The 24,253-nt window shown below is 40.7% G+C and overlaps 1 protein-coding gene across 5 annotated transcripts; it reads right to left on the bottom strand.

Annotated features, from left to right (window-relative positions):
- Positions 1–994: 994 nt before the first annotated feature.
- On the bottom strand, positions 995–23,620 carry LOC131481792 (cytochrome P450 2C14-like). 5 transcript variants are annotated; one of them, XM_058672011.1, is made up of 9 exons: positions 23,453–23,620; positions 21,686–21,848; positions 21,212–21,361; positions 19,183–19,343; positions 13,890–14,066; positions 9,297–9,438; positions 5,712–5,899; positions 3,745–3,886; positions 995–1,178 (listed from the first exon to the last, which is right to left on the bottom strand). In XM_058672011.1, the coding sequence occupies exons 1-9, from the start codon at positions 23,618–23,620 to the stop codon at positions 997–999; spliced, it is 1,473 nt and encodes a 490-aa protein (XP_058527994.1). In that variant the 3' UTR covers positions 995–996. The 5 variants fall into 5 exon arrangements, with proteins under 5 accessions (XP_058527994.1, XP_058527995.1, XP_058527996.1 ...); XM_058672012.1 differs by having other exon boundaries at positions 9,297–9,432; XM_058672013.1 differs by having other exon boundaries at positions 19,183–19,314; positions 21,213–21,361.
- Positions 23,621–24,253: the final 633 nt, after the last annotated feature.

Here is a 24,253-nt window from a genome sequence, read left to right as displayed (position 1 = left end):
CCCATTTGTTTGTTTTGGTCTTGATTGCTAGTGCTTTTGGAGTCCATTTTAGGAAGTAACGGCCTACACCTAAATGGATACTTTAAATTGCCCTTTGGTAATCTATTCAATATTCCCCTGTAGATTGACAGTTTCCCTTTTTCATACAAATATCTAATACGTATAGATGACAAGGCGCTCATTTTTTATTTCACGTTCAGCATCTTTGTGCTGTCATTATAAGGACCAGCATGGTCTCCTGGGACTTGATTTTCTTTCATTTCTTGTTCACATTATTTGCAAAAGAAAAAAAATCTAAAAACTGATTTAACAGTTAATAATGGTTTTATTCTGGACACTTAGGAAAGATATGGTTTGAATTTTTCAATGCCAATCATCTCCCAAAACTTCACAGTGATAATGCATTAATAAATCAACATCAGGCATGGACTGAAACAAGTAGTCATCAATCCAGAAATTACAAGCTACCAAGAATAGCAAACAGACATTAATGAATGACCCAGAAGGATTCCAGATGGAGACAAGATCTGGAGAACTGAGGACATGTCAGAGTACAGAACATGGAAAAAACCCATGCTGGGGGAGGAGGTCCAGGGTGCCTGCAAGAGGACAGCTGTAGGCCACAGCACAGCAGCAGCTGTGTGACCTGCCCTCTTTCTTTTCTAATATTTATTTTTTTATTACAAAGTCAGATATACAAAGAGGAGAAGAGACAGAGAGAAAGATCTTCTATCCGATGGTTCACTCCCCAAGTGACTGCAACAGCCGGTGCTGTGCCAATCCGAAGCCGGGAACCAGGAACTTCGTCCAGGTCTCCCACAGGGGTGCATGTCCCTAAGCCTTGGTCCATCCTTGACTGCTTTCTGAAAAACAAGCAGGGAGCTGGATGGGGAAGTGGAGCAGCCGGGATTAGAACCGGCGTCCATATGGAATCCTGGCGCGTTCAAGGCGAGGACTTTGGCCACTAGGCCACAGTGCCGGGCCGGCCTGCCCTCTTTAGACAGGAATGAAGCTGAGCTTGTAAAACCGGGGCACACGGCCTAACCCGCTAACAAGGGGACTGGTGTCAATCTCCTTTACATCAACATGAGGCTTCAGGGTAAAGTTCTGTAAGATGCTGGTCAGGAACAGAAACAACTCCATGCGGGCCAGGCCCTCTCCCACACACACTCGCTTTCCTGAAAATAACAAGCACAGAGGATTTTTCATCTAAACATTGAGTCTGAAATGATCAAAAGAAATATTCAGTAACTAAGTGGTTAATGACTGAATTGACAGGTAGGTTTAAGACAGGCTAGCTGGGAGGGTGATGGGATATACACATGGAAAGAATAATGAACACTTGCTATTCAGATAGTCTCATGTAACATCTGTCATCTCTCACTCAACAAATGCTTATTGACTATCATTGCATGTGACATATTTAATTAAGTATTACCACAATATGACCACTCCAAGTTTATACAAAGTTTTAACAGACACATTATTTGGACAGTGGGTTAAAGGAAGATGGATGAAGAGAGCACATTCACACATGAACTTCAAAAAATACTGGATCAAATGGAATGCAAGGCTAAGTTTATTAAAGCTCAAGAACTATTAAGCCATCAGAAACTTTCCACCTTACACATTTTAATGAGTTATTGAAGACAAATCTAATGCATGAATAGCAAAAATTTTGGTCAAAATAAACATTTTTAATTTTGTTTTCTGCTAGCTTAAATTAATGTACACATATCCATGCAAAGTTCAGGCAGAACTCTGGGTAGAGTTCCCCACATCCTTGCCTTGCACACACTGTGATCCCATATGGGCAACGGTTCATATCCTGGTTGCCCGACTTCCTATCTAAGCCCCTGCTTGTGGCCTGGGAGGGAGAAAGAGGATGGCGCAAAGCCCTGGCAACCAGCACCCACATGGAGAACCCAGAAGAAGCTTCTGGCCCTGGCTTCAGCTCAGCTCAGCTCAGCTCAGCTCCAGCCATTGCAGACACTGGAGGAGTGAACGAACAGACTGCAATTCATTCTCTCTGTAAATCTGACTTTCCAATAAATTAATAATAAACTTTTAAAATTCTGTAGAATATCAGACAGCTATTTTCCTTCCATCAGAACAGTGTAAAACTATGTGTACACACAGGATATGCTCTCAATTTAAAACCATAAATGATTCTCATATCCATACCCGAGAATGAGATTCATATGGCCGTGCTCGGTTATGTTCAGTATCACTCCTTTGGGTCTAAGCATCCTCCACCCGGCTCTAGATGCAACCCTTCTGCATCAACCTTAGTCCACCCTGCATTTCCATGCTGTCTCACTGACCTAACAAGCTCTTCTCCTATGCTCCTTTTGGAACCTATGTCTCACATCTCTGCCTCTTTATGGTGAGTGAGCCCAAGTTCTCCCCCTAGGTCTCCTTTTCCTTCATGATCCACTACATCATGAAACACAATGAATATCACTCCCTATTTCCTTATCTAAACAGGTAAAATAAGAGTCCATTAGGAAGAGCTTGGACTTTGATGTGTTGGAAGTACAATGGCAAACGAAAAGCATGGGAAACAACAGAGGAAGAGATGGGGACTACATGTGTACACACACAATGCACACAGTGTACTGTGGAACAAAAACACCCAATGTAAATGACCCTGTGTGCTGGCACAAAACCTGCTCTGCACTCTAGCAGGAGCCTTCACATTCCCAAACCTTCCCTGGTCTACATCACTTGCACAGTTCTGTCCTTGGAGCTGCAGGGAGAGCTCCATTCCTGAGCTTTGTTTCTTCTACAAGTGTCCTGATTTCTCCTTTTCAGGTTATCAGCCTCCTCTGAGGCAGATCAGATTCCATCTCTCCAATTAGAAAATCATGGAACATGCATGAACAGAAAGTTGTTTTCCCTTTAGCCGCCTCAGCAGTCTGTGCTTTCTTTTCTCAAAGCACTCATACTGAGTAATAGCAATACTCTAGCTACTCACCTCCTTCCCTCATGTGAATGCAAGGGTCTTTACAGCATTTTATGCACTCTCAGATACCAACTCTCTACAGCTCCAGGACAATGCTGTAGCAGGGAAGAGTAAACTACTGCGTCCCGGAAGGGTGCTTGTCCTATTCCCAAACACCCCACTTGTGCCAGTTTCCTGTTAATGTATCCGGAAAAGCAGCAGAAGTCCGTGGGACACTGCGGGCATGCATGTAATCAACTGATGGAGTTCCAGGCTGCTGGTTTGGGCCTGGCCCAGGCCTGACTCTAGACACGACTTAGAGAACCAATAAGTGGAGGATCTGTCTCTATCCCCAGCAACCCCGCTCTATGTTTCTCCTCATCTGTAGCTTTGTCTCTCTTACAAATTATTTTTTACAAAAAGAACTTCTTAGACCTCAGTGGAAGTGAAAACCATCAGAGATGTACCTCAAACCAATCAGCACATGTACCATTCTTATGATCAATGACGAAAGTTTAGATGAGTCACATTCTAAGACAAACTTCCGTGTAAAGGCATATTTGCAGGCAGAATTCAACTAGCCTATATTACAGGTTTCTCAGTTTGGAAGACTGCCTCAGACACATTCCAAATTCTACTAATTGGATACTACTGTTATTAGCAAGAAAGACACACAGACACAAAGAGTGGGACTTCTGATCATGCACAAAGAGCACAAGTACCACCTCCCCAAGGCAAACCACCCACTGACTGCAAAACTCTATCCCGTACCCTGTGTTCACATGGAAATAAATTCTTACCTGTTGAGAAAGGCATGAAATAATCACTTCTCTTAAAGTTGCCACTCTTGTCCAGGAAGTGGCCAGGGTCAAACTCCTCTGGGTTGGGGAATTCTTTCTTGTCATGCAGCACAGAACTCAGAGATGGCACTATTGGTGTGCCCTGGATTAAACAGAGATACGGAATCCCGAAGAAGTCAAAGAATGGGAAGAAATGATAGACATCATTTTTAAATCTCTTTGATCCTGGTTTGGAGAAAACCCATGTGCAAAGCAATATAGTGTCATTTCAATCAAAACATGCAATAACCAGGATGAGCTGAAGCTCAAGAACAATGATTTCCATCCAATATTATTTGATGTACTGAGACTTGGGAAAACAGTGCCAGTCACTCCTCAGGCCATTCTGCATTCCAGCAAGCCTGCACTTGGGTGCCTGCCCTCACTTGCTGCTCTCATCCATTCTTCTATGCACTGCAGTTGACTATAGATAAAAATGATGTGCTGTATATCTTAATTTAAAGAAAATGAAAGAATTTCAATGTTTTCAAGTGTTTGAGGAGATACACAAGTTTAACCTAAAATTGTAAAATGAATGTGTGACAGCAAAGCCACATAAATATGACTACAAACACCCTGAGCAAATGTAGAAAATCCAGAGCAGCTGCATAGGAATCAGTACAAGATAATATGTAAGTGCTTCCTGCATTTATTGATAAAGACAGTCCTGAATAAATGGCTATATTTATAGATGCAGAGAATCCACTTCATTCAACTGTGTATTCATTCATCATAAGAAGGTAATAAGACAAAGGGGAGAAATCCCAGCTAGGATAAAAATCCACAAAACATATCATAACCATTCTCATTAGACAGTGTTAAACCTCCACCTCTCCTAGAGCTCAACAATGCAACAAGGATGCCCACACTCATGACTTCTGCTAAACACAGTCCTAGAAATCACTCCAGGAAGTATTGCAATAAGGAGAAATGACAAGAAAGATATTGCAGCAGACTGAAGAACTCTACGCATGAAAAGTACACATGGACCCACAACTTTTTATTAATGACAAATGAATTGAAGATTACTACATATCATACAACATAAAATATAATTAGTTATATTTCCTTAGACCAGAAAAAAATGAATCTATTTTAAAAATTACTACAATCAACAGGCGAACATCTGCTCTCAAGGGAAAATTTTATCTGTGCAAGTCAGAGTAATGAAAATAGAACAACAGTGGTGAAAACTAAGTCATCTTCCAAACAAAGGGACATAAGTATGAGTTGGAAAAAATCTATGACCTGGAAAATTAATCTTATTTATTCCAAATTGATCTCAAAATGTAATACCACTCTGATTGAAATCCTAGAAGAGTGTTGGAAGTTGATAAGCAAATACATTTAACACTTACATGGAATTGCAAGCACCTAAAAATAGTATAGCTTTTATAAAAGTACAGAAAAAGTTTGTGTCCAGAAATCAAGATGTATAATGGAAGATTTTTGTTTTTAATATTCACTTGAATATGTTTGAAACATACTTACAGAAAGACAGTAAGAATAGTAAGGAAGGACAAGAACAAAGGTGACAAGGAAAAAAGAGGAGCTTCTATCCACCTGTTCACTCTTCAAAGGCCACAGCAGCCAGAGCTAGGACAAACCTTGTGGTGCTGGGGCCCTAGGACTTGGGCCCCCTGCTACTGCTACTCCAGGCAGGATGTTGGAGCTCAAGTGGAGCAGCCATGACACCTGTTGCACATGTGAGCTGCTAAGAGACAGAGGATTCACTCACTATGCCACAACTCGGGGCCTTATGCAGTTGTTAATAGCTGTAAACCACAAACAGTACAAATCAATCTATTAAGACACCCCACTTAGGAGGCTCACACTACTCCAGGCTGAGCTAGTGCAAGACTAAAACCCTTCTCTGAGTTGAAGACTGTCAAGACATCAGACCTGTGGTGTCGGAAGAACAAACTTACCTTGGGGATGAGGTAGTTTCTGAATTTAACGTCACAGGTTGTTGTATGGGGCACAATAATAGGAATGAGGTCAATGTATCTCTGGATCTCGTGTACGACAGCATCCATGTAGGGCATGCGGCTCCTGTCCTGCATGCAGGGGCTCCGGTGTCTGCCAATCACACGCTCAATCTCCTCCTGCACTTTAGCTGAGAAGACACAAGAGAGAGTCAGGGACTAGGATCAGTATAACCTATGTCTCACAGCAGGTGAGGGCTGAGTGAAGCAGGAGGCAGGTGTCCAACAGCCCTGAAGATCAGAGTGCACGGAGACTCACAGAAAGCATCACTGTAGCAGACACAGGAGGTTCCTGGGAAATTCTTCCTCTGAGAAACTGGGCTTGGACTTGGACCATGTTCTATGCAAATACATTATCTTTTTCAGTGTAATGTACACATTTGTTTGATTAAAGTACTACATATAACTCATTCACTTGATGAAATACTAATTTAGATTAACCTTCAAATAAATCTTTGAAAAAATGAAAACCATGTTGACACTTGGGACATGGTAATCACTATATTTTTTAAAAGGAACAATATTTTTGTAGGACACTAATGAATAGTATTTGCAAATACAATATTTGTAAATAAAATTCTGTAAACAGATAGGGATGTAACAATGGATATGTGTGTGTTTAGAGTGAGTTTATTTGCAACATGGACTCTTTCATTTGCGATCAGCAAATATGACTGGTTAAAACTACTGCAGGAGATTCTTCCAAATCTTCTGCACACATTTGTTTTGCTTTTGAGTACGATGCGATTATGCATATTTATGAAATACACTGTGATCATTTCATACATGTATTTTGTAAATCAGGTTCATTCACATTTCCATCACCAAATATTTTGTAAATTTCCAGTTAACATTGTGTCATTACATGTATCTTGAGATATCAAATTTCCATATACTGTGTCCTGATCAAGACATTGTTCTCTTTGGTCATGACTTTAGGTTTGCAGTCTTCAACCTCCCCTCTTTCATTTGTATATAAAGACAGAGTAAGTCCTCATGCACTGTACTCATTCATTGTGCCACACAACACCAGAACTTACCCCAACTGTCAAGTGGATTTGGTACCTGTTATAGCATAATATGATCTAGGTCTGTTCATTTTGCTTTAAATATAGGATATTGGAGCCACCATTGCTGCTTACTGGGTTGAGGCCACCCCATGCAACATCAGCATTCTTTACGGACACCAACTTTTGTACAGGCTGCGTTATTCCAACCTGTCCCCACTTCCCACCCCAGATCCAGTTCCTGCTTCGTGGCTACCAGCTGGTCTGGCCCTGGATGCTACAGTGGAAGATAGCTAACTACATCCTTCTCTCTCTCTCTCTCTCTCTCTCTCTCTCTCTCTGGCTGTCTCTCTCTCTGGCTGTCTCTCTCTCTCCCTGGCTTTCTACTGACTGTGGCTGGGAAAATCAGTAGAAGATGGCACAAAGCCTCTCGACCCTGCTCCTATTGTCAGACCCAAAAGAAGTTCCTGGCTCCTGGCTCTAATCTGCTCAGCTCCAGCCATTGCAGCCATTGGGGGACTGAAACAAGAAGAGGAAGATTTTTGTGTCTCCTTTTCTCTGTGTATCTACCTTTCCAATTATTATATTTTGAAAAAAACTTTTAAAAATGGATCTCAAAAACAAAATTTAGCGTAAGTTGTACTATCTAAGCGAGGAAAACATTCCATTAAGTGTGAGTATGTGTGTAATATTTTATGAATGCACAAAATATCAAGGGGCATCAAGGAGGATTTCATGTCTGAAAGTTAGCTATATCTTTAAGATGCTGAATTGATCCCCTCTGAATATATACCTAAATAGGGAATACTGGGAACATAAAATGTTTATTTTAGATCTCTTAGAATCATATTCACATTTGTAAATAATGACTCTAGGTGCTGATATTATCTGTTTTAAATAATTTCTATTCTTACAGCCAGGAGACATGAGGACAGCTCTCTCCACCCCACATCAGACAGTGTGTCAAAGTGACCCACCTACAGACACGCATGCACACAGGCTCTTCCCTCACTCCGTTCCTCCACTGTTTCTGCTACATCAGTGTTCACCCTACACATCACTGTGGCTTAACAGTTCCTTGATTATGGACAACTAAGATCTCTTTTACTCCTTTGTATGTTCAAGCTTAAACTGTTGATTTCAATCCCCAGTTTCAGATACTAATGTAGAAGTCTTGCAAGCGCTATTGTGTATTTCAAGCAGCTAATATTAATTTTCTCATTACTGACAGCAGCAGGTAAACAGTCACTTCCCTTAGCCACAGCTGTCTCCCCTCACACACACATCATCCCCTGGCCCACTGTGAAGTGGTGCTTCCAGGTCTGTGTCCTACACCCTTCCTGGCCCTCCCAGCCTCCAGCATGAGCTCTCCTGGTTCCAGGACCCATGACTCCCTCTGCATGATTTCAGGTGCCTGCAATGAGACAGCCTCTAGGGTCTACTGCGAAAGGAAAGCAGAAAATGAACTGTGATTGCTAAGACTCAGAAACTAAGAAAGCAAGTCAAGAATTTTAATGCCATTCTCATCCTCAGTGTTTATATAGACTCTCATATACCCATTAGCCTCTGAATGAATTACTTTATGGTTTTCATTGAATCCTGGTGTTCTGAAATGCCAGGATTCTGTGTTGGGTGGATATATTCATCTATTTAATTTAACTTAATTTAATTTAATTTAATGTAATTTACGGTGAGAACTTTCCTTGCAGATGGCAGCACCTGCAGGCCTTTCCACGGGTGCTGCCTTGCTCTGACGGCACTTAGGCTGGAGCTTCAATCTCACAGAACTGGGGATCTCATCATCTCCTCTATGTAGGTGAGACAAACAATCCAGGATTCACCAGGAAGGATTCTCAACTGTGATTGAGTTATTCTATGTTCAGTGGGTTCTCTGAACAATATATACATGTACATATATATACATATATATATGTGTATATATATGTAAGACCTCATACACCGAAATAGAAGCTATGAGAGAAAGGTAAATGCTTATTTAAAAGGAAAAAAAAACATGTTTTGTAAAGATAAACCGTTAGCAGAATTCATTTCTGGACTCAAGTATCTAGGTTGATAAAATCCTTAAACGCACTACCTCAATTATATAAAAAATTTAGTATTGAAAATATTCTTTCACTCTTGCAGTATGATGTCCCAGCATAAGAAAATTAAGTTGTTAGACTAATGAAAGATCTCTGAAAGACTAACAGCTATTCGAAGTGTTCTGTTCTCAGGGAAAAACCAGCAGACAGTCCCATGCCGCTTCATGAAGCCTGTGCCTGTGACACACCCCTCCGTGGAGCCCAGACACTTTCTCCACAGCTGTTGTCACTGCACTGAGCTTTATGACGGTGACTACTGCTCTCATGTCCTCACCGCCCCAGTTATCCCTTCATCGGAGTGCAGCTGCCAGCACGGCGTCTCAAAGACAAAGCTGCTCTGAGAGAAACAAGGTGCAGGCTAAGGCCCGGCTTCCCGGTGTCTGTTCTGGCCCTGCCATGCTCCCTCCCACTGCTCATACCTGCGACCTCAGGGTGCTTCAGCAGGAGCAGGAGTCCATATCTCAGGGTGGTGCTGGTCGTCTCCGTTCCCGCAGCAAACAAATCAAACACCGTAACCAACAGGTTGTCAATAGTGAACTCACTCTGTGGGTTGTGCTTTTCCTAGGATTATTTGAAAACATGATATTATACTAGCACATTGCATCACGTTTAGGACAAAAAAATATCTGCCTTCTCAAATATAAACTTATAAAATGGAAAGGGCAGCATTACAACACTTCCAGCTGCTAGGAACTAAAGGACAACAAGTTAAGTGAAAGCAGTTAAACATAGAAACATAATGACTGTATATTCTCACCCCTATACAGAAGCTCAAAACTATACTAAGAAACAAAACTCAATTTAACAGATAGAGGGGATTTGATTTATAAAATAGAGAGGGTCATCTTTGTGGCTTTGAGGTTAAACTATTTATCAGAAAGCTGCCATCCCATGTGGACACTGCTTTGTATCCTGGCTGCTTTACATCTGATCAACTTCCAGACCTACAATCTAAGAAAGGCTGAGGAGGATGACCCAAGACCTTCAAATACCGCAGGCATATGGGAGACTGAGATGTAGCTCCTGGATCCTGGTTTCAGCCTACACCAGCTGGCTGTAGCCAGCTAGGAGCTGGTCAAACAAGGAAAATTCCTCTCTCTCGCTCTCTCTCTCTCTCTCTTTCTCTCTGTTTCTCTCTTTCTCTCCCCCTTTTACTCTCTCTTTCTCTCCTTCTGCATGAATGTTATTGTATTAGGGTCTTGACCAGGTCTCTCCTCTCTGTAACTTTGCCTTTCAAATATGAATAAATAAATCTTCAATAAAAAGGAAGGTGGGAGTGATCCATGAATGATGACAAATATTTCATGCTAGTATGGCTGATATTAATAAGGAAAATCGGTTATGGTTTAAAGCACGAGGCAAACGTATCGTAACAACACAGAATGCTAAAAAGAGGGAAACTGCCCAGGGATTATGAAAATAATTTGAACTACCTCAGAACTCTTGTTTTGTAAATTGGAAATAATTCTAAAATTAAAATGTTTTTAAATATTGTAATAAAACCATTGGCCTGCATGTGAGTTGGGTTTAGGCTGGGACACTGCATCCAGTGGCACAAGTAAAAACCAGGATAAGTGCCGAGTGGCAGGGCTTTGCTGCAACATCCACTGGCAAATGCCAAGACAGGGTGCAAGTTGTGTCAGATTGAACCACTTTATCCACTGGAGAATGCAAGATCTAGGACTGAGAGTGGGACTTAGGAGAGAAATTGTGGACATTCCTCTGCTGGACAGCTCCCTGATAATAGGCATGAGAGCCAGGGTTGGGGATGGACTAGGGTGGATAAGGCGGCAGCACATATTGGCATATGTGTGGACTGTATTATGGGGTGTCATCTGCTGAGCTAAGCTTCAACACCCATAGGTGCATGCAAGAGCCTGATTGGGATGTGCCATGGGCCAGACTAGTCTGTTGAACAAACTAGCACACAGGACCTGGGGCTAGTGGTTGGCATGGTGGAGGTGCTTGCAAAATTATCCCAGTCGGCTGTAGTTCCCACCCCTGTATGCAAGGGCCACATCCATGACAAGTTGGATTGGCTGGGCTAGATCACACATAGGTTTGCATAAGATATGGAACTGGGAACAGAACTGACCAGGCAACTGTAATCACCATTGTGTGTACAGTCTGCTGTGGGTGACATACTGAACTGGCTGGACACTGTCGTAGAGGCATCTAGGTTTCCACACTATCTATGCATTTATAAATAAATAAAAATTCACAAATTAATTCCCTAGAAGACAAAGCAATATAAGTTGAGGAACCACAACAACTGAGAAAACATCCACATCAAGCTTTACAGACAGCTGTGACAAACTCAGATGTCAATCCCAACCCACGCACTTTGTCACACAATCCAAAAACATACTCCAGCACGGACTTTCTTCAAGAGGAGACAAGACTTTAGACCAAACACACACGAGTACCCATGGTGTGCTTCTTAATTCAAAAACTCTAGGAGAAGTAGTGACTTTCCAAACCACACAAAGGAAGAGCAGCCTTGCATAGGGATGCATACATGCCCACTGGATTCATCTTCTAGGATTAGGACACAGTATGAAATACGAGGAACCAAATTTCTCTCTTGACGAGCATATGCTGCCAGTGACACCACTGCTGACAAGAGAGCTGCACGTGACGCCATCTCATGAGGATAAAAGACACAGCACACACTCCAATCTCTGGAATTCTGAGCAGATGCCTGACATTTCCCTAGCCTTGCCCTAAGTACTCCAATGTACCTAGGGACATATCCATTCATCCTGCAGGGGACTTATTCAGGCACTGGCTGCCACAATCTTCATGATTCTCCTGCATCATCAACTACCTGTTTCCACAGGTGCCTGGAACTTTACATTCCCAACCTCTTTAGGTCACAGAAACCAAAGACACAAATGCAGCAGATCCGTATCCAGCAGGTTTCTCCCACTCAGGAATAACAGAGCATTCAGAACATGAGTGCAGGTAGTTTCTGCAAATCCTCTTTCTGGAAAACGGTAAGAGTGGAGGACAGAGAGAGAGCCACTCTCAGCCCCACTGGGAGGATACGTGATCTGGAATGTGTATCTAACCTCCGCATGTACAGCTGCACCTCCACAGTCTGTATTCTATCCTCACTATCTTGTAGCACTACAGGACAAAGCACATCCTCACCTCCTAGTGAACACTGAAAACAGAGGCAACAGCTGTGAGGAACATGAACTTCACATGGCATCTCAGAATGGCTATCCAGATGGATGGGTGATATGCTTCCTGCTCACATGCCCAATCTAACAAGACTGGGAGGAGCAGTTCTCTTATCTACCACTTAGAAACCAACACAAGGTACCCAGGGAAATAAACAATAGATACATGTGTTCCCAAAAAAATAGTAAGCTCTATCCCCAGAAACCAATAGTAGGAAATAGGAAATATGTCATTTATCTGACACAAAACTCAAAATGGCATTATCAAAGTGCTCACCATGGTAAAGAGGGCAAAGTATAAACACATGAATAAGTTGAGAATTCTTGCAGAGATGAAAGTGTCTGAAAAATCCGAATAGAAGTCATATAGCTCAAGATGAGTGTGACTGAAATTAAGAAGTTCAGATTTACACTTTGACAGCAGACTACATATAGAACAAAGGACCTCTAATACAAAAGGACTGAAAAGTATTCACACAAATTTGGCAAACAAGTCCTCAGAATCAAAAATCCAGTTCTGAAAATAACAAAGAACATGAGAAACGATGACACCAATACAACTAGCACCAACTCAAGTCACAAATAGCTTGCCTGAATGTAAACATCATTTTAGAATCATCTAGGGAAAACTGACTTCCTATACACAATCAAACTCAGGTAAGACTGTCAGTGAATTTTTCAAGTGGACAACTCACAGCAGAACAATATATTCAAACCTTGAAAAAAAAGAAAAGCAAAAAATACATACAAATAAATTTAAAAGGGACTTTCCCCAACTAACAAACCTTGAGAAATGGAGGGGAGACGTGAGTTTTGACACAGTGACAGAAGAGGCACCAGCCAGATGCCACTTTCTGTTATGGAGGGGTAGAGTCCAAATCCCAGTTTGCTACTAATACACACCAGGAGAAGAGGGTGCTAGCTCAGTTAGCTGGACCTGGCCATCCTCATGGGGGACACTAAGACTGAATTCTTGGCTTCTGGATTTGTCCTGGCCACAGTCTCAGGATGAATCTGTTTCTCTCTTTTTCTCTCTCTCTTTCTCTCTCTCCCTTCCTCCAAGCCTCCTTCTTTTTCCCTCTACCTCCTATCTGTCTGTCTTTCCTACTCTATTTAACTCTGACCTTCAAATAACTTTCATAAAAACATAAACATTCAGACATATGAGTAACCTGGCTAGATTAAATCCTTGATTCACTAAAAGAAGGACTCACAGTATAACTGTTAAATGTATCTTGACAGTAGAATGCTGGACTTTCTACCATTGTCTAACCACAATGTCAGAATACACACACATAGCAGAATGATGGACGGGTGACAGGTGCTGAAGGACAATACTGTCATCATAACACAGGGAACAGCAGTTGTGGTAGGAAGGAGAAAGGGAATAGGTAGAAGGGGAAATCGCTGAGCCCAAAGAAATGCACCATGATATGTAAAATTGTTTTTTATAATATAACTCACCTGACAGTCACATTGTAAAAAAGAAAAGAAAAAAAGTATTGACTCACATTATCCCATACTCTGTAACATGGGGATATGAGAAGCCCCAATTTATGTTGGATATTTTGTATTTTATCTTGTTTTATATATTGGCTAAGACATGTGCATTTTCTGTGCCTCAAATAATTGTCATCTAAAACAAAATCCATATATTCTAGTAAAAAGCTCATTTTAACTCTTATAGGACACTTAGTCAAGATCCTTAAACAGAGCAGGTAACTACAATAGTGGCCACGTATTACTTACCTGATCATTTGGATATTTGAAGTAAGTACAGAAATTATCAATAATCCACAAAACGCAGACAAATAAATGACATTTTACCTGTTCCATTCTGATCAGGAAGCAATCAATGAAGTCCCGAGGGTTGTTAATGTCCAGAGATTCTTGATGTTCTTTTACTTTCTCCAAAACATAATTTTTTATATAAATAGTGTTTTTTCTGCTTGTATTGGGACTCCCAGGCATAATATCAGGAAGAATAGGAAACATAGGGCAAATCTTCAAAAGATAATTATAAAAGTAATTTTAGCACAATTATTAAAGACATACACACAACACACAAACCTGTAAATTTAAACTTTCCGAGAAAAAGCATCTCTACCTTGAGTAGAACCATAGGAATGTTTGTGCAAATTAACCCTTGGTGCTGACAAGGAAAGGTAAAGGACAAAGCCCTGGTCCCTTCATAAAAAATGACAACAATTTCTTTACACACCTTGTCAATTTCAACATCCTCATGCCAGTTCTCACTTAATACATCAACACTTTCCTACAAACCCAAAATATAGCCTGGCATGATTGAAACTTTCACATTCTATAAAGAGAAAGAAGAAAGGCTTGCCAGCCAGGTATCAAGCTCAGACACTTGTGTGTTGACATTGAGCGTGTAGCCTCAAGAATAGAATCACCATTGTGTGAATGGGTGAAGACATCAAAGAGTCAAAACCAGCATTTTCTGCATGAAAATCTGGGAACTAGAATGCTTAAGTTACTTCTATAACACGAAGTGTCATCTCACCACAATACAAAATCATAACATTTTTCATGAGTCATGCATCTCAAAACAATCATTTTGCTACTAAACCTTGCTTTGTCAACACGCCCAGCCATTCAAACATTCTAGCTAGAATCTGTGCTCCCATTCAGCCCCATTGACATCCCTAGTTGAGGTCTTTCAGGCAAACAAAACAAGCAAAAGACCTCTAAGTCGTACAGTAGATATACATGTGAGAACCAAAACCCTTCAACAGGGACCTGGACTGTCTTTGGGGAGTCATGTGAGGCTGGAGGGAAAACACAGAAGGACCTCCAAGAAAAGGAGCTCTCAATATTGGTGTGAAAACCACCAGACAAGGGCTTGAATTTTAGCACCATTTGTTCTCTAAAGGGCTCAACTTCATACCCAGAAAAACTTCTATTATATTATAATACAAACAGGACGGTGGTGTGCAGTCACTTCACCATTTGATTTCAACCAAGAAGTTATAGTAGACAGATCAAAAGCCCCATTTCTCCACAAACAGTTTTGTAAAACCACCCTGAATCAGCTTTATCTAAAGATGACGAAAACAACAGAAAGCTGAAGGGGAAAAATCTTTTTAAACATTCTAAAAATTTTGTTTCCTTGCATTTGCATTGTCCCTTCTCCCTCCTGACGAGACTGTATGTAGTATTGGCAAGGACAGCACTGATCTCAGCGTGGGACTCTGGTCTGTGGTTCCAGATAACAAGGTTGTGCCTCTCTCCTAAATCTGCAAAAGAACATCTGGAGGCTGACCCAAGACATTCGTCTTCATTTACATCTAATTTTGTATTGACTCAGCTGCAAAGAAGCAGACTTTCCTCCAAAAATTGCAAGAAAAATGGACAACCTACAACAAAACATTACAACTGAGGCACACATTGCAACACTGAGATGGAAAGAAGAACAGCAGAGGGCAGAATAAAATGATCAATCAGGGCATTCAGAAGTGTCCGAATACTGGAAAATTGACCAAACTGCAAATATATCCAGGCAAGACAGAGGTTAAGAAAGGAGCTGTGAAACATATCACACTAGAAGAAAATGAGCAAAGAGAGGCCTGAATATGGAGCTTCTGGTTTGAGAGAACATTTTGAGAAATCAGGCATGTTCACCGTTTAACGTTCCCGGGCCTTTGATATCATGATCTTGCTCCTGTGTAGCAGGGGTGGATGTGGCCAAGGCTGTTCAAACACACAAGGTACATGGGCATGGGGTGGAATCAGGGAGCTGTTACCAGATGGATCTTCTGCAACCTGGTGCCCACCTAACAGTGAAGACTGTTGTTGGTGCTATGTAGGAACACACAGAAGCATAACACCTGAGACTACATACAAACCTATGCAAAGATTGGAGATGCAGAATGAAGAATGGGAGGCAGAAGCAGAAGAGTGGATTTGCACTGGTAACCTGTAAGAATCATGACAACACTGATAACATTATTGCTCAAAAACTTCAGAAGATTAGTGGGCATTGTTTTGAGGTGAAAATGGCCTTTTCCAAACAAGAGACACATTCAGCTGCTGGATCACCAAGAGGACATGGGGTGTATGTGACAATTTGAATCACAAAGTAAATATCATCTTTGGTTGAGGTAATTCTGGCATAGTGGAAATTTGGGAGAAGCAGGAGGCCACTATAATGGAGGAGCTGGGAGCAAGGGAAGTTATGGAGGAGGTAACACTGGATAGGAGGTGTGGTGATGATATGAATAGTCATGCTTATAGTAGTAGCTGAGGATCAGGATATGAAAACAAAATTTTTGACCTGGTGGAAATCATGATTCAAATACAACAAATTTTGAGATACCTATGATGTTGGTGACAACTATAATAGTTTAGTATATTATCGTGGATAACAGCTATAAAATTATGGACCTAGGACAGGAGGCAGTTTTGGAGGAAGTTGTTTGGGCAGCTTCCATGGTGGTGTTGGTTCTGGAGCTGGTGATGGAAGTGGTCAATCAGGTAACTGAAGGTTCCAAACCCAACAGAAAAGCACTAAGTTTCTTAGCAGGAGAGAGAGCAAAGATAGAGGTCACCTGGAGTGCATAGACAACCGTAAAGAATCTGTCAAAAAAAAAAAGTTGCTTAGCATTAATAATAATCCTTCTGGTTCAGGGTGTCATAGCCACAATTTGTCAAATGTATAGCTACTGTTTAATGAATATAGTGTCAATTAGATGTACATCATCAGGGCCTTCTAATTCAACAGCACAGCTATTTTTTTCCTTTGTTTCATTAGACATATAGCCTAAAAATGGTAAGACAAATTTTTTAGTTTAAAACAAAAAGAACCTCCCTCAGGGTTACCACTCTCACTGGACAGCATGAAAGCCAGGACAGGGCAGGCATGGCTAGACAGAAAGGCACCTGCCAGTAGGTGTATGGGCTGGATAGTAGGTTGGTTGGGTTGAACTAGGCTTCAATGCCCTTTGACATGTGTGAGAGCTAAATGGGATGTGGGACAGACTGGACAAGCCTGCGGTACATACTGGCAAGCATGAGAACTAGGGTGGGGGGCAGAACTGTTGGGGGTTATGGGGAGTGGCCCCAACTAGGCTGCAGCTCCAACTGGTTTGCGTGAGGACCGAGTAGGAAGTGGGTAGGATCAAGCTGGACTGCAACACCCATTGGTTCATGAGGAAGACAGGGCTGGAAACAAAAAGGACCCAGCAATCACAACAACCAGCCTGTGCATAAGCTGATTGGGGTGACAGAATTTGCTGGACTCTGGACTAGCAAACTCATGCAAGAATCAGGTCGGGATCATCTCAGATGAAGTTTCTTTGGAGATCCCTCCAACTGAATTGCTCATCTCAGAACCCCAACCATGAAGAGACTGTCAGCCAGTGGACTCTGAATAGGTTTCATTGCAATTGGAACTATGAGATTGGCAGCAATCCAGAACTGATGAACTATCAAAACTGCATGAGCAGGACCCTCAGATCGTGCCTCCCGTTGGGGATCTGGGATGGGTGGGAGGCTGGGTGGGGTTTTTCCCTTTGTTACTCCCCTAACCCCAGATACAGGGGAAAATAATATTAGTGTGGAAACAATGGTATTACCCACTTTCACCCTGTACCCCTTGACCCTTTGTACCCTAATCAACTAAGTAAGATTATTAAAAAATAATTTAAAAATAAAGCAAAAAGAATTGGAGACTGGGCATTAGATAAATTTTGAGATTTCATTTGAAGGCACAGCACAACATCCTAACAATTGAACTTCACCTTATATTGTCTAGGATCCTGTAAGGACACCCACTTGAACCACTTCCCACACAGCTCCCTACTTGTGGCCTGGAAAGCAGTGTAGGATGGCCCTAGGCCTTGGGACTCTGCACCTGTGCAGGAGACCTAGATGAAGCTCCTGGCTCCTGGCTTTAGAGCGGCTCAGTTTATGCTGCTGTGGCCACCTGGGTAGTGGACCAGTGGACAACAAAGTTTTCTCTCTGTATTTTCTCTATATATCTGTATTTCCAATAATTAATTTGTTACTTAATAAAGATTTCACATGGGACATATTCCTAACTTTAGTCTCTGTGCTCGTGTCCCAAAACAACTGCCACTCTCACCTTCCCGGTAACACATCCACTGGGAGGCAGCAGGTGATGCTTCAATACTTGCATCCATGCAACCCACAGAAAAACTCAATCATGTCCCAGATTCCAGACTTGAGTTGGCACACTTTTACTGTTGCGGATGATTGAAGAGGAAATCAGAAGATAGACATTTCATGTCTATCTGATCCTGAGTCTCTCCCAGTCTCAGCCATTCAAGAAAACTCAAGGAAAATAATGTTTAATAATAATTTTTTTAAAAACTGAAATAAAAAACTTGAGAATCCTGAGCATTCACCTGTTACTGACACTGAGGTTCAGTTGATCAACATATAAAACAGAGGTCAGAAGAGCCCCAACACAGATCCTGGCTTTCTTTCCTTTCTCACTTTCTCACTTTCTCCTGCTCCCTTCCTTCCTTTATTCATTTTTGTCTCTTTCTCTCTGTCTCTCTCTCTGTCTCTCTCTCTCTCTCTCTCTCTCTCTATATATATATATATATATATATATATATATATATATGTATATATATATGTACATATATATAGAGAGAGAGATGTATATATATAGTATATACAGACGTATATATAGTCTATCTCTCTATATATATATACATATATATACATATCACTTCATACTTGCTCTCTTTCTCATTGTATATATGTAATGAATATTTCCTGTTTCCCATTTTTCACTTGCACTTAAAGTTTCATCTCTGTCGATGCCAGCTGCAAACAAGGTAAGGGAACAGAAAAGGTGTAGAACACACAGAGCAACAGACACAAAATTTTAACAGTCTAGAAAAAGTCACTATGCAAATAGCTAATCTGAAAGAAAAATATGATAAAAAGAGCCACTGCCCAAAATGAAAAAGAAAAAGAAAAACCCCTAAACAGAATTTAACTTCCTCCCAAATTACCATAAAACATGTTGCAAAGTCAATGTTGAAAAGTGGAGAATTGCAATGTACAATCCTGAGCTTGTCAGTGAAGAGAGGAATTGTTTCATCAGGAAGAGGGAACACCATCTCACCTGTACAATCTTGGAATTAATAAGTCTGAAGTTTTCATTGAATTTTCCCATCAAGTTAAGAAATTGCTGGTCTTTATAATCAAAACGGCTCTGGAAAATCACAGAGCAGATCACATTGCAGGGAGCAGCACCCAGGATAAAGGTGGGATCACACAGTGAGGCTGAAGGGAAAACATTTTTAAGCACCATTAGAAAAGCCATACAAACCTCCTACACTTTGAACTATGAGACACAGGTGATTTTAGACTCTAAAACAGTAACTATGTACAAATTACCTAACCAGCATCATTTTCAAAGTGCTGAGAACAACACTACTCCCCTTCCCAGAAAGGACTGTTGACCTCATCCCTTATTGAATGACAGTCTTCCAGCTTCAGGAACACCCAATGCCAGAGGAAACATCACAGCCTCTGTGCGCAGGACTCTGACCCCAAGTCAATGTTATTTGGAGGCCAAAGGGAAAACCTTAGAGCCCACCACTAAAAACCCTAAAACACCCAATAACTCAAGTTATCAGTGTACAGTTATATCTATCCTGAAAAGGAACAGTCAATTAAGGAAGAAATGGTGAGGGATTTTTGCACATATTCAATAATTAAGGAAAATGGGTGTAGAAACTGCAGAGTGACGAAAACCAAGAAGAGAAAGGGTTGACACAATTCAGGGGTTTGATGGAACAACTAAGGACAGCTAGAATTCATGGAAGCCAGGGAAAACAGCACAAATAAAAATTGACCAAGACTTGTTTGCCTAAAATTACAATGAAGTTAGACAACTTCCAATCAAACTGGCATGGCAAACACCACATGTAAAATGAGGAATCTCCTCTTTAGAGCATTTGAGGTGGAAGGAATGTACTTCTTCAATAGAAAACAATGCCCAGCACCACTAATCAGGCTGCACACCTTTTCTTTACACTAAGTCAGTGCTCTTGTGGAATTATAGATTATTGTGCTACAGAGCCATCACAGAATACTGTGTCACAATGAATTTTCAATATGAACCATCACTGAGGTCAATTTCATCATTTTACATACACAACAAGATGAAGTTTTCTATTTTGCTTCATGTTTTGTATTTATGTGAGCAATATTAGAATTAAATTGCTATAACTAAGACATAACTAAATATTATATGTATAAAAATTTGACATCATGAGATAATTAAAGGTGAATTGAATCAGGAGAATATAATGAAATGATATGGAATTAAGTAACAAATGGATAAGAAATTAAATAACAGATAGATATTGAGTGCTTTAAAAGATTGCTAGGCAGTTAAAATCAAAGCCCTACAAACACTGAAAATCTCTTAGATCATGTTGGGAGGTTCACACTACAAATGCAGGCCAATTAGTGATAGTGTCTGATGCCTTTTCATGCTCCATCATAGTGTAATCAAGTCATTCCCATCATGCACTCTGGTGAAATGTTCTAGAATATTGTTCCAAAATTGTGTTACAGGAATAAAAATGCTATGTTCTCTTTGGAAAATGAGGATGCAAAAACAAAGTAAAAACAGAAAATAGTCCTGTGAGGCTTCTATTCCAAAAACTGTGTAATGATCAGTATGTGAAGAACAACAGCTAAATATCCACAGAAGCTCCTTGGACTCTGCTTCAAACAGTCCCTGCTCCTCCAGGGAGATGAAAACCACGACAAAGAATGCAATCGCTCACTATCCTTGCAGTGAGTCCATCCAAGGCTATCACTAGACAGGAGAGAGGTTTCTTATGGACATTTAAAGGGTCAGCCACCAGATCCTAGGATGAGTTCAAGTGGCAGTTCCCATCCCAGTACTCATGTGGTTAGGCAGCTGGGAGCAGCCCACTCTCCATCTATCTCTTCTACTCCCAGTACAGATGGAAAAAAAAAATTAGAAGCAATTGTCTCATCCAATTTCCTCCATTCCTCGACCTACCCCCCCTCAACGGTGCAAATGCACAAACACATTTCTCAATTATGGGAGCATCATCAAAAAATAAAATAAGTGTGGTTTAAAAATAAGTAATAAATAAAGGGCCACCCACCATTGGTTTTCCTCAGCTCCTCCACAAGGCAGCGGGCCTCCTCCTGAACCCGCTCCTCTATGCTCCTCTTCCCCATCCCGAAATTGCGCAGGGTCATGAGTGCGAAGCGCCGGGTGTCTTTCCATGTTTTTCCATTGCTGAAAATGATTCCTTAGAAGAGAAGAAGTGGAAAGTTAAGGAGGATCCAAGAAGAGGAAGAGGAAGCTGGCATTTAAAAGCTCTACAGGAGGATCCCCTAACTTCTTTATCAACCTTAACAATCCCCATTTTTACCACCAACACACACACACACAAACACACACACACATTACCACACATGCGACCATGTGCATGTAAACAAACATGTAACACACAACCATGCATGTGAACATACACTCATGTGACAACATGTAAGCAAATACGGACAATAACAATAAACATGCCAACATGTGAACACATGTAAACACACATGAACACATAGATGTGAACACTAACCCAATCCTTTATTAACTTTGTCATTTATTGGCAAGTCCTTTCTTCCAGAAAACTCTTCTCCCAGATCAATTAGTGCTTCCTTCACTGCTTCATAACCATACAACACCACAGTGGGCTTCATGCCCAAATACACAGTGAACACAGGGCCATAGACTTCAGACAGCTGAGGGAGGAAAGAAAAGTTCTCACTTGGTTTACATTATGTGCATCACTGAGCTGGTATGAACACCTTCCTGTCAATCATCCTGTTCTGTCAATTACAACATCAACATTCTGGAAGTTATATGTCTATGTCTTATGAATAATAAAGAGAAGGCCCATATTTAAATTCTGCTTCAGCGACACTGATGCCTGAGAATTTATCAAGTTCACAGGTAAGATCAGACACACCCCCCACCCAGCTGCACTATGACAATAATTGGATCACCTACAAACCTCCTACCATGGGAAGCTGACTCAGTAATAAGGAATACAAGATTTACAGTCACCCAGGAACTCAAAAGGTCAGCCAAGTAAAGCTCTATGTGAGCAACCAGCATACAGAGAGTGGGCACCACTGAGGTACAGCAAGAACACACAGAGCTGATGTAAAGATCATTTGACCCGTACTGTGTATTCACTGCCACAGACAGTGTCTTTGCACATGCCCAAATGCATTCCATTACCACCCAGAAGACCCTGGCTCATTCTCTCCTTTATTCACTTGTACTGGAGAACCATAGAGTTTTCCTGGACATCAGTAACAATTTGCTTCCCTGAAGTTTAACTCTCTTGGTTATCAAAGCAAATACAAGAAATAAACACTAGATGATTTTTTACTAAAATCAGCTATCACAAAACACTGTATTAACATGGACTTTGAGAAAACTAAGCCATTAGTGAAAAGAGCGTGAAACAAACAAACACTGGATTTTATTATTTTGACTCCACTCTACTGCCTAAAAGCTTCTATACTGACCAAATGCATTACTTTCTTTTTTTTAAGTACAAATGAAACATTTATTGATTAAAATACATTTGGTTTCTGTCTCATTTTTTAAGTTATTGTGGTAATAATTTTGGATGATGGCCAGAAGCTCAGAGGAAAATGTTTAACATTCTCAATAGACACATTCACAGTCTTTAACTATACAGCATACTGGTCTTATCAGCACATATCAGAGAAATGATTAAAATATCCCTGTAAACTCAAACTTAGGCTGTCCTTAGGTGGAAATCAAGCTGAAACCTCCAATTATATAAGATAGAAAGTCACAGAAAGGCATTAGATTTGTATACTGTCAATCTACACGACAGATGGTACTGTCTGGCAATGCCTTCTTTATAACAGAAAATATTATTACAAAAATACCCACAAAAGGCATTTTAGTTCTTTTACTTAATATGCAGAAAAAGTACAGTGATTTTTATAGAATTGTAAGATTTAATATTCAATAGAACGTAACAATAGATTTCTTCACAATCTATGTATTAGTTATTATGTCATTTCTCACACAACCACATACTACAATGTGACTTAACTGTTGTATGAAATCATATAGATTTAGGCTCAACGTAAACAGATGACATCTAGAGAGAAAGTGAAAGAATGCATTACTTTCTTACAACTATTTCTGAGAACACAACATCAAAAAGTTGAATCCCAAGGGATTGTTTCTTTGAAATAAAATACTTCAGTAATTAGCTTCTAACCATACAGAATTTTTGAACTCTGGGGTAAATTACTTATCCTTTACAAACCACTGGAGCATGATAATGCATACTTACTTCAGTTAGGTATTTGTTGATGTCCTTAAAATCTATCTGTAGGATGTTGCCAAGAATTGGAAGAGGAGTGGGACCAGGCGGGAGGTTCCCTCGCCCATGGCTCTGTTTCCAGAGTGAAAAGAGAAGCAAGCAGAAGAGACAAAGCACCAGCACCACCGTGGGATCCATGGAGCCTCCTCTTCTGCCTGAGACAAGTGGGAGCTGACAACCACAGGCTGTTACAGAACTCCCTGCTCATCACGTGTGCTTGACCTGTACTGCCTCAGGTGGGCTAGATGCACTTTAACTCTCCTTTGAGTGAACTTTGATAAAGATGAAAACAAGATGTTATTTCCTAATGTTTAGTTTTTCACTGCACCCTTAGTCCCTTCCAACGCAGAGGTTCTGGTCAATTCGGTGTGTTGGAACACAGAAATTCTTCTGTGGCCTTTTTAACCAGCCCTACCCCAGTGGTTTCAAGAGCCATGAGAATGAAGAACTGATATAATGAAATAACAAGTTGAAAAATTGCTCAATTTATTTTTTATTACATTGATGTCAGGTGGGAGTTAATGGCATTAAGGGCAATCCAAGTATCCCAAAAATGTGTTGTTCCTATAACATTTCTGAAATACAAGAATATTTTCCTTGAAACTGGGCAAGACTACAAATTTTAAATCTGTTAAACTAACAGAGTACTAAGCATGACAGGTGAAAGAACTCATACTTCTACAACTTCGATGACAGAACAGCTTGACAATGAAATATTCACACCTTCCACCGCGAAACACCTTGAATGCAGATAGGACCCTTTATTTTAGG

This window comes from Ochotona princeps, chromosome 13 (assembly GCF_030435755.1).
Source record: "Ochotona princeps isolate mOchPri1 chromosome 13, mOchPri1.hap1, whole genome shotgun sequence".
NCBI lineage: Eukaryota > Metazoa > Chordata > Mammalia > Lagomorpha > Ochotonidae > Ochotona > Ochotona princeps.
The sequence above is the reverse complement of the archived record's forward strand: the minus strand, read 5'-3'. Positions and strand labels throughout refer to the sequence as shown.

Bases quoted from the DNA above. Each gene is read 5' to 3' on its own strand.
- LOC131481792 (XM_058672011.1), bottom strand. From the start codon at position 23,620: ATGGATCCCACGGTGGTGCTGGTGCTTTGTCTCTTCTGCTTGCTTCTC. The intron at 14,067-19,182 runs GTGAGATGGTGT...TATCTTTTGAAG, and splicing joins TTAATTCCAAGATTGTACAG to ATTTGCCCTATGTTTCCTAT. The intron at 5,900-9,296 runs GTATGAGCAGTG...GTGTCTTCTCAG, and splicing joins GAAGCACCCTGAGGTCGCAG to CTAAAGTGCAGGAGGAGATT.